Source organism: Dermacentor albipictus, chromosome 8 (genome assembly GCF_038994185.2).
Source record: "Dermacentor albipictus isolate Rhodes 1998 colony chromosome 8, USDA_Dalb.pri_finalv2, whole genome shotgun sequence".
Lineage (NCBI taxonomy): Eukaryota > Metazoa > Arthropoda > Arachnida > Ixodida > Ixodidae > Dermacentor > Dermacentor albipictus.
In genome coordinates, this window is record NC_091828.1 from 1,822,014 (window position 1) to 1,839,319 (window position 17,306).

Consider the following 17,306-nt stretch of genomic DNA (forward strand, 5'->3'; position numbering starts at 1 on the left):
CACTAGAATTTAACTTTCTCTCTCAAATGCAGCAAAATTCATTAAAATCGGTTCAGGGGTTATCTCAGAAAAACGTTTTTGCGTTTTGCATGCATTTGAGCAGGCCGCGTCGGAGTTGGGCCCGAGCTAAACGTTCCTCTTAACGCATACATCTGATTCTTGCCTATTCCTAGTTTCTTCTTCAGTGTTTCTACGCTTCCTCCGTTCCTGAGAGCAGGTTCAATTCTATCCGCAATATACTTCCTTATGTTAACTGTCTTACGCTTGTTGATTAACTTGGAAAGTTCTGCCAGTTCTAGTTGTAGGGCTAGAGGCTTTCTTACATTGGCGTTTCTTGATCAGACCGTTCGTCTCCTGCGATAGCTTACTGGTATCCTGTCTAACGGAGTTACCACTGACTTCTGTTGCACAGTCCTTAATGATGCCCATAAGATTGTCATTCATTGCTTCAACACTAAGGTCCTCGTCCAGAGTTAAAGCCGAATACCTGTGCTGTAGCTTGATCCGGAATTCCTCTATTTTCTCTCTTACCGTAACTCATTGATCGGCTTCTTATGTACCACTTTCTTGTGTTCCCTCCTGAAGTCTAGGCTAATTCGAGTTCTTACCATCCTATGGTCACTGCAGCGCACCTTGCCGAGCATGTGCACATCTTGTATCAAAATTAAATTACTAGGTTTTACGTGCCAAAACCACTTTCTCATCATGAGGCACGCCGTAGTGGGGGACTGAGGAAATTTGAACCACCTGGGGTTCTTTAACGTGAACCTAAATCTAAGTACACGGGTGTTTTCGCATATCGCCCCCATTTAAATGCAGCCCGCCGTGGCCGGGATTCAATCCCGCGACGTCGTGCTTAGCAGCCCAACGCCTTAGTGACTGAGCAACCACGGCGGGTACACATCTTGTATGATGCCAAGGTTAGCGCAGAGTATAAAGTCTATTTCATTTCTAGTCTCGCCATTCGGGGTCCTCCACGTCCTCATTCGGCTGTCCCGCTTGCAGAAGAAGGTATTCATTATCCGCACATTATTCTGTCCTGCAAACTCTACTAATAGCTCTCCTGTGCTATTCCTAGAGCCTATGCCATATTCTCCACCGACTTGTCTCCAGCCTGCTTCTTCTCTACCCTGGCATTGAAGTCGCCCATCAGTATAGTGTATTTTGTTTTGACTTTACCCATCGTCGATTCCACGTCTTCATACAAGCTTTCGGCTTCCTGGTCATCATGAATGGACGTAAGGGCGTAGACCTGCAATAGCAGTGGCATTGCAGTAGCATTGCAGTAGCATTGCAGTAGCACTGCAGTAGCACTGCAGTAGCACTGCAGAAATTGCAGCGCTTACTTTTCTACTAACGTGCAATTTCTGAGGGAAGCTACATATTTATAAAAATGAGGGAAGAGAAGTGAGATAATGGGTAGAAACGACGAGTGAATGGCAGCTTTGCCAAGTGATTATTAGTTCCCATGCAAGAGGTCTGGAAACAGCCAAGAGTGACGTGAGAACGCAAGGAAACGCTGCTACTTTAGGCACGACAGCGGTTGCGGTCAAACGGAATAAATTTAAGTTTAAGGTACGGTACAGTACGTTTCTGCTATTCCTGAAAAATAAGCACAATGCAAAATGTTCAAGCGGACTTCTTAAGCAGGGTGTGCAGAAGCAGAGCTAGCCGCAATAATGCGCACCGTAGGCACAAGGCGACACAACGGAACAGGTCACGCGTCAAATCGGCGCTTCTTTGCCCACTATGGTAGGTTTGCAGCTATTGAATTTAGGTACACTATGGTAGGTTTGCGGCACTTGAATTTAGGGACATGTTAAAGAACACCACGGTGTCAAAATAATCCAGAGTCCGAAACTATGGCGTGCCTGCGAACCCCATAGTTACTCTTGCATTCTTGGTAAGTACATCCCCATGCTTCAATTACAGTTTAATACTTCTGCCATGATTCAATGTGCCATGTGAAGCAATGACAATGCTCAAGTGTCTCGGTTGTTATGAAGTAGGGCACACAACAACGCCTCAAGCGAACAACTCTCCTTTCTTTTACTTTTCTCCTTACCGTAAGGCCCATAGCGACGGCGGTAATGATGCAGCTGGCTGACGGTTGCGAGAACCCAATAGTTTATACATTCCAAACGCACTGCTGACAGAAAAACAAGCGTGCCAAAAGAAAAAAAGACGCAAGGAGCACAGCACTTAGGTAGCAGCGTAAACGCTACTAAATCACTGTGGTTAGAGATATTATAGCTCGTCGGAAATCCATGGCACGCTGTTCTTGCAGGGCCTAAAATGTCTTCGGAAGTCTCCTTCGCTCATGTCGAACGCGTCGCGCCGTTGCCCCTTGTCACGCCGTCGTGTTTGGCCAACGCTCGCCAGCAACACAACCAACCAAAGAAGCCGCGCGGGCCGCATCGGGCGTCTCTCTCGTCGAGCCGGCCGGGCGAGACTAGCCGACGGCCATGGTTGCCTCAGCAACCTGTGATATTATGATCGCGACCACGTGCGAAGCTCGAGCGAAACACTGCTCCGCGGTTCCGCTCGTAGCAGACGACAGGTTCGCTTTCCAGATGATTGACAACCTGCGTGACGACAACAAAATTTGGAGTTACGCCCGGCAGGGATGACTGTAACGAAGCGCCTACCAATGGCGTTCGTGAGAATGGACAGGGTACGAAGCAAAACGTTGCAGAATACGGCTCCTGCATTTACTATGTTAAGTAGGCGAAGCAACATCATCGTATAAGTGTGTGTATTCTAGTGACACAGCTGAAAATGTACATAAACGTTTGCAGAACCACGATGTCTTATACGACGCCGGAACACCAATTACCAGTTTTTTTAGTTTCTTATTAGTCGTCTGCCTTGCGGTGCGATTAAAGCACCATTAATAAGTCTCCCACGGAAGCGTCAAGAAAGGACTGCTTGAGCGAGAAAGCAAAACGATATGCTTCGCCTGTTCGCGAACGAAAAGTGAGCGCGACTTCAAGAGGTATCATCTGTGGAGCTAAAGGCTCAACCAGACGTACGCGTTCCAATGCGTCCGCACACGCCGCACTGACTCGACGTCGCGCCGCGCCCGACGGAGGAAGAGGGCGCGCACCCAAACGATGCACGAGTTGCCGCGCGTAGCCGCGCGTCTCGCCGCGGCGGCGCAGTGTTGCTAGCTTGCCATGTTCAAGGCAGTCTAGCCGTCGCTTAACGGCCATGTTAAGCATGTGTGTTACATATTGCAAGGAAACACAGACTTCACCACCACAGACTTCACGACGCGCGCGTGGAGCCGGAGAGATTGCTCAAACACATCACGCTAGGCATCTCGGAGACGACGAGTGCGCCACCTGTCGCTGTCATGAAAAAATGCCGCACCGCCATACGCGGTGCAGCCCAGCCGATGCTGAGACTTCCCATTCTAGGCACTCTACCCGGGCTTGCCTGAACGTCGCGCGAAGAGTCGTTCCGGAAGTGACGTTGGCTTGCCGTGGTCATGTGAGGTGCGTCATGCTACTGACGCGAGCGGCAGCTTCCGGCGCGGGCGCGAAAAACCTAGCGGCTGTAGGTCTCCACGCCGCCGCGCGCCTACACGCGAAACAGCCTCCGCGCCTGACGCCGTACGCGCCCAGGCGTGGTGCGGCGCGTGCGGGCGCATTGGAACGCGTACGTCTGGTTGAGCCTTAACTGTACGGAGAATAATTGTGCCTCTATGCTTGCGGTAGTTTACGATTCCATTCATTTGTGGATTGCAGTTTCGATTTCGACATTTTACTAATGGTAGGCGGCGACTACGCGGGGACTCGGCAGCCTGAGCCCTCTCCAGAGATTCCCCCCCCCCCCCTCCTTCGTAAACTGTGATTACCAGAGTTTTCTGTCACCCACATCACTTAAGTGTTCTTTCTAGATGCCTCTACGTTTTAGCTTAAATATTTCTTGTGGCAAAGAGCTCACTGCATCAGAGCTGACGTGGACTTGCGCGGCTGTTAATTTATGTTTTTGTTTTATTTGAGCAAATGTTGACAAAAGGACAAGTGCGTTAAATCACGAGCGCCGGCTACATTATCCTGATTTTTTCACTTCAACATATATATTTTTTAATTTCCACAGTGAACACCATGTACAGACGAAAAATATGTAAATATAGGGGGCGTCCCAGCTATCTTGCACCCACCAAGATTAAAAAATATGCAAATACCACGTAGCTGGGCAAAACCAACGTGAACCTGTTTGCGTTGCTTGGAGATATCTAGAATATTTTTGGCATTCTAATTGCATAATTCGTCTTACTTAATTAATCAACTGCTCGAGTTTTAAAACTGCATGATGAGTATTGATTAGAAAATGGTAGAGGAATATGAAAAGCTCCAGATGCAGCTTTCTGTGGCTCGATACGTGCCACGTAAAGTGTTTTTTTTTTTCGAGGGTGAAAGAAGCCCGCGAATGCACGCACACTGCCTCGAGCGGCCTGTGGCGTGGAAAGATTGCGCGTATTTGGGGGCTTCTTTCACGCTTGGAAAAAGACTTTTACGTAGCACATATTGAGCAACGAAAAACTGTATGAGGACTTTTTCATGCTGCTTACGGTGTTTTCTTGACACTTTTATTCGAATTATAATACTTGAGCAGGTTATTTATTTTCATTTTGTTTGTACACACTGCAGTTCTATTTGGACAGTGCCGGAGTGGGTGTGAAAAGCAGAAAAAGCAATAGCGTTGCAGCCCAAAAAGAGGCAACCCGCGTGTGGTTACATGTTGTTCGTAAATGCTAGGCAGCCGCTTAAAAAAAAAGAAGAAGAAGAAGTTTATTTTTCCACATAAGTACACTGATGTATACAAAGCGGTAGGGATGGCAGGATAAAAGCTGCATTACGGCAGCTTGACTAGTCCCCCCTCCCCGTGAACAACAGGCAGCAACATGGCAAGATATTCGTTGTACATACTTGTGGCAAATTTTTGAGTAATGTGCTCTTGGATATGTGACGTATGTTTACATCACTTGGATTATATTTGTTAAGTGTTGAGGGAAGACAGTAGGAGAGTGCTTCAAGGCCATAGGTAGTCCGAGGGTGCAGGACTTCCCAGTGTTGAGTGTATCGATTTAGGCGAAAAGAAGGATTCCGCTGCAAGCTCGCGATGTTTATGATATGGTTCGCACCCTTAATTATGTCACGTTTAAAAGAACACTTAAGCTGATACTCTTAAAGGTGGTCTACTCGTAAAATTTCAAACCTTCAGAATATATCACGTGTATGTGCATTGTAAGGCAAGTCTGAAATGGCACGTAAGACATTCTTTTGAAGTGAAACTAAATTAACTAATGATTTCTCAGTACTATTTAACCAGACGTGGTTGCAATGGCGCAAGTGAGAAGCAAATAGTGCGTTATAAACCATAAGGTTCTGTGGTATTGGTAGTAGCCTCTGGCATCTGCGCAATATACCTAACGCTTTACTAAGTTTATTTCGTAGGGTAATTGGTGTGGTGGTCCCATAGCATCAATTCATGAAAGATAACACCCAATGTTTTGCTGTAGCGGAAAGTTCTATTCTTGTGTCATTTAGTGTGGAAGGAGTGTGGAGAAAGGAAGGCGGACCGGGAAAGAAAGCAAGAGAAATTCTCACAAGTGCAATTGAATTCGAAGAATGATGGTGTTTCCAGAGTTCACTGCGACGGTGGCACAAGTCCATACGAGCCTGGAATGTTTCTCCATCTGACGAATGTTTACACACTCCCCAAGAATTACTCTTAGCAAGCTCCGTGGGTTTGATATGCGGGCTAATTTGAGATGTATGTCCTCTTGCGTACCTGTGGGAGTAGGCGGGTAGTAGAGAAATGATGTCAGGTATCGCCTTGCCGAGCGCAGATCCCGACGTCCTGACGCCCGAGCAGGTGGAGCGGCTGGTGCGCGTTCTCTGCAAGAAGGCGATCCACGAGGCCGACTGCGCGGAACCGGCAGCGAAGTTCTGCGCCACCGTCATCATGGTAAGGCACGCACGGAGGGCGACCCTTCCCGTTAACGACGGCGGCAGGCATCTGTGGCCCACAGGTAAACACTGCAGGGTTTCAAACGTCCTTCAGACCCAAGCCACAAATGCACGCTGGATATAGAAGAATGTCACTGGTGTGGTGGCGGTTGAAGATTAATAATTTGATAGCTTGGTGACGCAGTAATTTGCAAACCACGCGTCTTGAATCGCCGCGGACGGCAATTAATTTGAGCCAAAAAGTTAACTTACTCTGGAGGTAGGTGTACCGCGTCTCATTGAATCGCGAATTCTTCAATCCTACGCAATGCACTTACCTACAACGAAGTAGTGGCCTTGCATGGGACCCGAAGATCACCGTGTTTGAACGCCAGATGTTGTTGTGGTGGGTCCGCGCGGCGGCGATAGAAAAGTTAGCCTTATATGTATATGTATATTGAAACGCATATAAGTTGTTACGTTAAATTATGGGGTTTTACATGCCAAAACCACGGTCTGATTACGAGGCACGCCGTAATTAGGAACTCCGGAAATTTCGACCACCTGGAGTTCTTTAACGTGCACCTAAATTAAGCACAAGGTTTTCGCATTTCGCCCCCATTCAAATGCGGCCGCCGTGCCGGGATGCGATCCCGCTACATCGTGCTCTGCAGCTCAACACCAAAGCCACTATTTTGGTGGGTGCACACATTGTTATATTGTCGGTGAATTTTTTTTTTTTTTGAGCCGATCTGTGTCACAGTGTTATCGCTCAGTGCAGGACGTCCCTTCCTGTGCCTGCAGTTTCTCGAACGCTATTGGTTGTCTGTTGTCACAGAACCTTGTGTAATCTGACTGTATGGACGACAAGAATTCCGTAGTACTTTCGGGAAGGCACGCCGGCACCAGCCATTACCGAACATTGTTTAACTGCGCGAGCAGACGAACCACAAAGACAGCGAGGGACAAGGACGGCCGCAGTCCGTCCTTGTCCTGCGCCCGTCCTTGTCCCTCGCTGTCTTTGTGGTTCGTCTGCTCGCGCAGTTAAACAATGTTCGCTAATATCTACCAACTCGCCCAACAACAAGTTCTACTAAACCAGCCATTACGTTGCAACCTTTGACGAGTGGCATGTAAAAGCCGACGTGCCTGAGCCGCAGGTCAGATATATCGTCATCAACCAATTTTAAGTCCGGTGCAGGACGGAAGCCTCTTCCTGCGATTCCAATTACCCCGGTCCTGCGCCAACCGATTCCTACTTGCGCCGGCGGATTGCTTAATTTCATCGCTCCACGTAGACTTCTGCCGTCCTCGACTGCGTTTCCCTTCTCTTGGCACCCACTTTGTAACCCTAACGGTCCACCGGTTATCTAACTTACGCATTACATGACCTGCTAAGCTTAATTTATTTCTCATAATGTCGATTAGAATATCGGCTATGTCCGTTTGCTATGTGATCCATACCGCTCTCTTCCTGTCTCTTAACGTTCGCCTATCATTCTTCGTTGCATCGCTCTTTGTGTGATCCTTGTTTTCCAGCTTCTTAGTGAGTCTCCAAGTTTGTGCCTCATATGTTAGCACTGGTAGAATGCATTCATTGTACACCTTTATTTTTAGAGTTAATGATATGCTTCCAGTAAGGATCTGAGTACGTCTGCCACATCCGCCGCAACCAAATTTTATTGAAAGCATATTTAGCGCCAGTAAACAAGGACGTAAGGGAGACGACAACACAATGCGCTAACTTCAACAACTTGATTTTCAGGAAGTACACCTATATAAACCATGCACAGTGGCGCCACCTTATCCAAATCTTATCCATCCAAAAAAGCCGTCTCCTTATCTAATAGGTCGATTGAAGGGGCACTAACACACGTGTCTCTATTCCGCCAGATAGCCTGCGCTTCAATGATCTCTCGCACGTCTTTATCTTTGTGCTTCGCAAGAACCCGACAGGATTCATAGACCGGCGCGCAGCCGCATTCTTGACAGTGGGATGACAGATGACCGTTTTGCTTATTTTTCACAGTTTGGCAATGTTCCAGCAATCGGTCATTGAGACATCTCCCTGTCTGTCCGATGTATTTCTTCCCACAGGACAGCGGAAGCTCATATACAACACTCTCTGCGCATCCCACTGGCGCTTTCCGATGATTCGTAGAGCACCCGGCAGCTGGCTTACGGTACGGGTCTGTCAATCGACATATTTTTGCCAGTTTTTCTGGTGCGGAAAAGACCACTTTTGTGTCCACCCGGCTAGCCATTTTCTTAAGTTTATGTGCCGTTCTATGCAGGTAGGGCACTACCGCTACCTTCCTTCTACGTTCCGTCCCTTGATTTGCCGTGTCCTGAATTGTGCTATCAGACCTGCACTTTTTTAGCAGCCCCTCGACGACCGAAACTTGCACTGATTCCGGAAACCCTGCTACTGATAGCCTTCCCGATTGATCCATAAGGCTCGTATAGATCTTGTGGTGGCAAGACTTCTTTAGAGCATTTCCAAAGCATAAGTTGGCAATGCTCCTCTTGACAAGCTTCGAGTGGGCTGACCTATATGATAACAGGGGCTTATTAGCTCTAGGTTTATACTCCCAACACGTGTGCCGTTCCATGAACTCGAGCTGAATGTCTAGGAAGCGCAGCACGTTATTGGAGGGCTCTTCAATCGTGAGAGTAACTGGGCTAAGGCCTGCAGAAAATACTTCGTAAAGCTTGCCTACCGTAAAACGTGCGTCAGGTTCAAAAAGAACGAGATAGTCGTCAACGTATCTGACAACTTTAACCACCCTGTGCTCCGACAAGGTACGGGACAGGATTCTGTTGTGGTGAGCTAGAAAGATGTCACTTAGTATGGGCGCCAAACATGAACCGATGCAAACCCCTTGCTTTTGAAAGCGCCAGTGGGATGCGCAGAGAGTGTTGTATATGAGCTTCCGCTGTCCTGTGGGAAGAAATACATCGGACAGACAGGGAGATGTCTCAATGACCGATTGCGGGAACATTGCCAAACTGTGAAAAATAAGCAAAACGGTCATCTGTCATCCCACTGTCAAGAATGCGGCTGTGCGCCAGTCTATGAATCCTGTCGGGTTCTTGCGAAGCACAAAGATAAAGACGTGCGAGAGATCATTGAAGCGCAGGCTATCTGGCGGAATAGAGACACGTGTGTTAGTGCCCCTTCAATCGACCTATTAGATAAGGAGATGGCTTTTTTGGATGGATAAGATTTGGATAAGGTGGCGCCACTGTGCATGGTTTATATAGGTGTACTTCCTGAAAATCAAGTTGTTGAAGTTAGCGCATTGTGTTGTCGTCTCCCTTACGTTCTTGTTTGCTGGCGCTAAATATGCTTTCAATTTACCAACACGCCCAACAAATGGCAATGCTACAAATTTTATTATTCTGTAAATTTTTTTCTGTGTGTAATTGCCCTAGGTAAACGTTTTCTTTCGCACACTCTAGAGGCTAATTGGCGATCCAAAACTCATGTTCTCTTGCGAGGCTATTGATCATTCTCTTTGTTTTCTGCATATTAAGCTTCAACCCCACTCTTACACTCGCTCTGTTAAAGGGCCCCTCACCAGGCCTGGCTATATTTAGCTGACAAGTGCAGAGCATACAATGCGCGCTAACATTCGTGTTTGCAAGGAATTGCATCACAACGCCGTCTTCCCTTTCCCTCGCGGCGACCGCGCTCCAAGCCGGAGGATGACGTACTCGTGTGCCTGCGCCTACGTACTGGTGTCCGCAGTGTGACGTCCCTCATGGTGACATGTGACTTGGAGAATTATTCAAGGCAACATCTGTTATTTGTGTGATCTGTTGCTTTTTTTGATGAATTGAAGTTTAGAAAAATAATAAAACGCAGAAACTGAATCCCTGCGTGTTTTTTGCTTCGCACCGAAGCAAGAGAGATGTACTTCCGCTTCGTCTGCTTGTTCCCGTGGTCGTGCAGCCACTTGCGCAGCTACCGAATCTATGCCATTTTCTACCGCGCTCCAGCGCGTGATCATGCTCTGCGATCGGCTTGTTCTGCCACAGTACTCGTGTAGCACTGAATTATATCGCTAGTCATGAGTTCTTGTGCACAGTGCGCGAAACATGCGCTGCGCGAAACGCGACATCACAACAGCTCGCGTGTAACGCCATCAGTTAAAATGCGCAGCGCCGCAATATAAAAAGAGCGAGGAGAAAAAAAGAAAATGAAGCCGGGTCACGCACTCCCCGAGGTACGCTATGAGAGAAACGCAGGGAAGCAATTTTGCTTGCGAAGACAACACGGGTCGAGTGGAGAGAGCGTGTCGGCATGCAGGGGAGCTCACCTTCTTAAATCATGGGTTTGCGGCCCTGAAATATTTCTATCTAGGCGGTTAATGAGGCGAATAAAAAATTTTTGAGGCAGAATGTTCACTAGAGGACATGTAACAACTTCAAGCGTATAACAAAAATTTGCTATGGGGTCTGGTAAGGTGCCCTTAAATTCCTTTATCATTTGTTGTAACTCGTCCGCAGTATTACTGAATAGGACAATGTCATCTTCAAACCGACGGTCACTGAGATATTTCCCATTGATCCTTACCCCTAAGCCGTTTCTATTGAATAGTTTGAATACTTCTCTGAAGCACGCAGTGAATAACATAGGTGAGATTGTGTCTCCTTGTCTGACCCTTTTCTTGTTAGGTATCTTCCTTCTTGTGGAGAATTAGGGTAGTTGTGGAATCTTTGTAGATGTTTTCCACAATATTTACGTAAGCCTCCTCTACTCCTTGCTTACGTAGTGCCTCAATGACTGCTGGTGTCTGTACTGAACCAAATGCCTTTTCGTAATCAATTAAAGCCACGTAGAGAGTTTAATTGTACTGTGCAGATTTCTCGATTACCTGATTGATTATGTGGACATGATCCATTGTACAGTATCGCTTCCTGAGGCCAGCCTGTTCCCTTGGCTGACAGAAGTCAGTGTTGACCTTATTCTATAGGAAATTAGTTCTGTTCCCTTGGTTGACAGAAGTCACTGTTGCCCTTATTCTATCAGAAATCATCTTCGTGAATATTTTATACAATACTAGATGTAAGCTAATGGGCCCATAATTTTTTCAATTCTTCAACGTCTCCCTTTTTGCTGATTAGTATAACGTTGACATTATTCCAGTTCTCTGGGACCCTTGGAAGCTGTGAGAGATCTCGTATAATGGGCCGCAAGCTTTTCAAGCATGCCTCCTCCATGTTTGATTAAATCGACATTAAATCGATCTTCACCTGTCACCTTTCCTTGTTTGATGTCTTCTAAGGTCCTTCTAACTTCATCGCAAGTTATAGAAGGAGCCTTTGTGACCTCTTCATTGCTACTTTCAAAGGAGGTGTCTTGACTGCTCAGGGTATTGTGCATGACAGTATAGAATTCTTCCGCTGCTTTTGCTACACCTTCGAAATTGCTGATGATATTGCCCTACTTATCCTTCAGTGCATATATCTTGGCTTCCTATGTCAAGTTTTATTCGCACTGATTTCATGCTGCATCCGTTTTTTTACTACTTCCTCAGTCTTTCTTACGTTATAATTTCGAATATCCTTTATTTTCTCCTTGTTGATCAGTTTTCATAATTCCGCGGATTCTGTCAGATCCCTGGAGTAGGACTGTTCCATTTTGCTTCTTTATTAGCTCCTTCGTTGCCCGGGAGACCTTACCTAGTGGTTGCCTTGATGCAATTCCTCCCACTGCAAGAGCTGCTTCTGATGTAGCCTGGTTATGGTTTTATTCATTACCTTTATGTCATCCACATCTCGCTGTTCTAAAGCTGCATATTTTTTTGCAAGTAATAGCCTGAAATGGTCCACTTTTATCGTTACTGCGGCTAGGTTGGCCTGTTTCTTAACGAATCTTACCCTTTCTGTCTTCAAATTGAGGGGAATCCTAGCCCTCACTGGCCTATGATCACTGCACTTTACCCTACCTATCACTTCTTTATCCTGCACTATGCTGGGATCGGCAGCAAGTATGAAATCAATTTCATTTCTTGCCGAGAAGATCCGCCATATCTTAAAAGGCATTGAAGACGACGCCTTCCCGATGCTGTTGGCGAAAAATCCCTCGACAGACTCTGAACTCGTCAGTCTGTGTCAAAGCTTTGACGAACTGCACAAACAACGTGTAGCCACCCGCCAATCTACACCTCAGGCTACTTCAATGTCGAGCTTGGCTGCTGCCCCGGATAACACTTCGTTGCTGCTACAGATCAAGGAGTTCGTCCGCGAAGAGGTGGTTCGTCAGCTTTCCTTGATTCCACTTTCACACGGCCAGCCGAGTACTCCGTTGGCGCCCGCTCTCCAATCTATCATCAAGGAGCAGGTAGCCGACCACATTTCGCCTTCTCTTCAACAGGCTCCGAAAGCCGCTCCCCTGACGCACGCCGAAGTCGCGATGAGGCCTGCGCCACAGACCTACGGCCCCCTTCGCCCACCTTTGCGCCCACCCGTATCCCCTTCAGTCCGTCCACTGGTGAACTATGCACGACCTCAAGACCATTGGCGCACGGAAGACAACTGCCCGATTTGTTTTTATTGTGGCCGCGCTGGACACGGGGCACGTCACTGTCGCCTGCTTACACCGAACGTCCCGAACAATGTGCGTCCGTATGCGCCACGTTTCCAACAACAGCGCAACTATTCGGACGCCTTTGAATCTCCTTCTGCCGTCGACACCGCATTCTCCGCCGCTTGCCGTTCACCTTCTCCTCGCCGCCGCTCGCTTTCCCCCATGCACCGGCGGCGGAGCCCTTTGCGCCAGGAAAACTAAATATCGCAGTTCAGGAGGCAAGAACTGCGGTGCCAGCGAAATGTATAAGGCCTCACACTTCCCCGAAGAATGTTATTGAAGTCGCAATCGAAGGAACATTGACGCTAGCACTTGTCGACACCGGTGCTGCACTTTCAGCGGTAGATGCCTGTATTTGCCGCAAGATCGGAAAAGTGACGACGCCGCTTTCTGGACTGTCTCTTCGAACTGCCAACGCGCAGCACGTCGAGCCATCCGGCGCCTGCACTGCTCGTGTCGTAATTCAGGAGGTCCTCTATATCATAGAATTCATCGTGTTGCCATCATGTTCACACGACGTCATATTAGGTTGGGACTTTCTCTCCACACATCACGCGATCATTGACTGCGCCCGCGCTGAAATCAAGCTGTTTCAGTTTTCGACCGATATTATCACTGACCATAAGGATCATTGTCGCAAAATCGCTGTTTCAGACGACACCGTTATACCTGCCTGGTCTTCCACTCTTGTCAGTATCTCTTGCGAATCTGTAGACGACGGCACAGTACTCTTCGCTCCGTCTGAACTCTTAGTTCGCCGCCGTTCACTACCACTGCCATTCGCCGTCCTCGAGTTCAAAGCTGGCGCCTCTCTCATGTGCGTCTCCAATCCATCGGCTGAACCAATTACTTTACGCCACCGTGAGAGCCTTGGCAGAGCAGAGCCACTGACCTCATCTTCAATATTTGACACGATGGACGACTCCACTTATCTTGCTGCTCTCTAGGCATCGCCTCCTCCGTCACTGCCGCGTTCTTTTACGCCAGCTATTGCCAGTGACTTTACGACGACGCAGCGCGACGAACTTCTTTGCTTGCTCCAAGGCTTCTCTTCGTCTTTTGACTGCCAAGCAGCATCACTCGGCCGCACAACGACTGTTTCGCACACTATCGACACTGGGAGCCATGCACCAATTCGACAGCGTCCCTACCGAGTATGGGCGACTGAAAGACGCGTTATCAATGACCAGGTGAACGATATGCTCAATCGCGGTGTCATCCAGCCTTCTAGTAGTCCTTGGGCATCACCAGTCATCCCAGTTAAAAAGAAAGACGGCGCCATACAATTTTGCGTCGATTATCGAAGGCTTAACAAGATTACCCGAAAGGATTAATACCCGTTGCCACGTATTGACGACGCACTTGACTGTTTGCAAGGAGCGGAGTTTTGTTCCTCCTTAGATCTCCACTCTGGCTTCTGGCAAGTGCCCATGGCTGACGCTGACTGTTCGAAAACCGCGTTTGTAACACCAGACGGCTTGTATGAATTCACTGTAATGCCGTTAGGTCTGTGCAATGCGCCCGCCACCTTCGAACGCATGATGGACGGCATCCTACGCGGCCTGAAGTGGCATACTTGCCTCTGCTACCTCGACGACGTTGTCGTCTTTTCTCCTGATTGTCCGACCCATCTTCGGCGTTTACACCAAGTTCTGACCTGTCTCCGGAATGCTGGTCTCCAGCTTAACTTAAAGAAGTGCCAATTTGCAGCTCGAAAACTGACTATATTAGGCCACGTTGTCTCCAAAGAAGGCATTCTTCCTGATCCTGCTAAACTTTGCGCCGTATCCGAGTTTCCAAAGCCCACTAACTTGAAAACACTACGCAACTTCATTGGCCTATGCTCTTATTTTCGACGTCTCGTTCGCAATTTCGCTACTGTGATCGCACCACTAAACCAACTTCTCCAAGGCGACAATCAACTTTCTGCTTGGTCGGAAGCCTGTGATGACGCCTTTACGACTCTTCGTCACCCACTCACGTCTCCGCCAATTTTGCGCCATTTTCATCCCAGCGCACCTACAGAACTTCACACTGACGCCAGTGGTGTCGGCCTTGGTGCCATGCTCGCACAATGCAAGAACAATGCCGAATACGTAGTCGCCTATGCCAGTCGTGCCCTCACGAAACCTGAGGCCAATTACTGAGTAACAGAAAAAGAGTGCCTGGCTATCGTATGGGCTCTTCAGAAATTTCGTCCATATCTCTACAGTCGACGCTTTGACGTGGTGACGTATCATCACGCTCTTTGCTGGTTGTCGAACCTAAAGGACCCGTAGGGCCGCCTCGCTCGGTGGGCCCTCCGAAACCAGGAATATGATATCCGTGTCGTCTATCGCTCTGGACGCAAACACGCCGATGCCCTCTCGCGCTCCCCAGTTACTTCAGACAGCAGCACATCTACCGGCAGACATGACATCTCACCACTTGCCATCCTGGACATGGCATCGGAGCAACAAAAAGATCCATGGATCGTCATGATGTTCGACCTTTTGTCAAATCCTCCGGCAACTTCGGCACCTCGAGCGCTACGCCGACAGGCGCAGCATTTCACAATCCGGGGTAGACTTTTATACCGCCGCAACTACCATAATGACGGCCGCAAATGGCTCTTAGTAGTGCCTCGCCACCTACGACAAGAGTTCTGCTCCGCTTTTCATTCTGACCCGCAATGTGGTTACGGCGGAGTGTCAACAACTTACACACGGCTTCGCCTACAATAATATTGGCGAGGGATGTACACCTTCGTCCCCAAATACGTACGCTCCTGCATTGCCTGCCAGCGACGCAAATGTGTCCCGTATCTCTCCACCGCACCTCTCCAACCACTTACCTGCCCACCTCAGCCATTTGACCGTGTCGGCATTGATATATATGGGCCTCTTCCATCTACTGGCGCTGGCAACCGATGGATTGTTGTCGCCGCAGATCACTTGACATGGTATGCTGAAGCCGCCGCCTTGCCTGCCGCATCAGCAAAATACATCGCCTCGTTCATTCTAAGCAACTTCGTTCTCCACCATGGCGCACCTCGTGAACTGTTGAGCGATCGGGGCCGCTTATTCCTCTCAGATGTCCTGCAGTCACTCCTATCTGAATGCCAAAATATTCACCGCACTACTACTGCTCATCATCCACAGACCAATGGCTTAACAGAACGATTCAACAGAACTCTTGGTGGCATGCTATCAATGTATGTTGCATCTGACCACTCCAACTGGGACCTTGTACTTCCGTTCGTCACTTACGCATATAACACTGCCTCTCAAGCCACTACCGGATTCTCACCATTTTTTCTGCTTTACGGCCGCCATCCCTCCAGCACCATTGATACGGTTCTCCCGTACCGGCCGGACCCTGCTGAATGCTCACCTGTTCCTACAGTTGCTCAGCGCGCCGAGAAATGCCGCCAACTGGCCCCTTCGTTGACGTCTGCTCAACAGTGCCGCCAAAAAGAACGCCATGACCTCAATCCTCCCCCTCACCCCTTCCCCGTCGACTCACTCGTGTGGCTTTGGGTCCCGCCTGTTGCTGCTCCTGGCCTTTCGTATAAGCTCCTCCCGAAGTACCACGGGCCCTACCGCGTGGCTGCACAAACATCACCAGTGAACTATGCGGTCGAACCCGTATCGCCATCTCCCGATCTGCGTTGTCGGGGGCGAGGGACTGTGCACATTGACCGGCTGAAGCCGTATTACAATCCGCCCACCTCTTCCTAGGTCGCCAGGACTGCTGCTCTTCAATTCCGGGGGTGATTGTGACGAAGAAGATTGGCAGGCTGAAAAGCCCCGTTGCGATCGCCTGGCACGTACCCAGTTCGTTCGCTGGCTGCGCCCTACCTGCTGGTGCTGAGTTTGTCGCTGCTGCTCTACGAGCCGAATAAACCCCCTTTACACTATCTAGGAGGGCTCTATAGCAGAGGACGTGGCCGTTAGTCAGCACTGTATAAGCCTCACCAGTTTTTCTGACCTCAGTAAGGCCAATGGTAACCCAACCAATGCCTGAAGGTTCCTCAAATATTCCTGCTAAGTTAGCGAAACTCGAAATAGTTCGGGTGTTAAGGTTGCATGGCTCCATTTCCATATATATATATATATATATATATATATATATATATATATATATATATATATATATATATATATATATATATATATTGAATTAAGTGGATTAGGAAGATGAGAAGCACAACGTCGCGGTTATTTTTGGATTACTGACGTAACAGTTTTGGTTGGCAGACCGACCTTTTCCGAGGGACACAATAAATTTTCGCAATAGTGTCTTTATATGTTTAGGCAGAGAAAGACAGACACCCAGAAAGAGGGAAAAGACAGAGAAAAGAGAGACGCTGAAAAAGAAGGCAACATGCCTGTGATGACAGAGGCTAGGGCCAGAGAGATAACTTGTCGGTAATGGGGCTATTGACGGCACATTCGTCTCCGCCTTCATCAGTGGCAGTGACGGGGACTGTTCAGACGGTTCCCGTCACACTTGCTTTTACGTGATGGCGAACACGTAATCCATGTTATCGTGTCCTTATGAAATTGATTAGAATGCGTAAAAAAAAAAACGGATTCAGCAGTGGCTTATGTCGGGTACTATGTTTACCGAAAAAAATTTGACATTTAGCTGATCACATAAGGCCATGCTTTAAAGCAGTACCAATGAACCGTAGAAGAAAAGACTCGATTTCAGGACCACTAAAAGTGTGTTCGCAGGCCCTACATTATGCAGCCCTCGTAGACAGGAAT

At 48.3% G+C, this 17,306-nt stretch overlaps 1 protein-coding gene across 3 annotated transcripts in view; it reads left to right on the forward strand.

The window, feature by feature from the left end:
* Positions 1–17,306, forward strand: part of LOC135911567 (MIF4G domain-containing protein A-like) — a 90,870-nt gene that overhangs the window by 61,162 nt on the left and 12,402 nt on the right. For 2 of the 3 annotated variants that reach the window (XM_065443891.2, XM_070523040.1), the window contains exon 5: positions 5,861–6,043. In XM_065443891.2, the coding sequence (XP_065299963.2) occupies positions 5,861–6,043 (183 nt within the window). The remainder of the gene's footprint in view (positions 1–5,860; positions 6,044–17,306) is intronic. The other variant, XM_065443892.2, reaches the window with a different exon arrangement.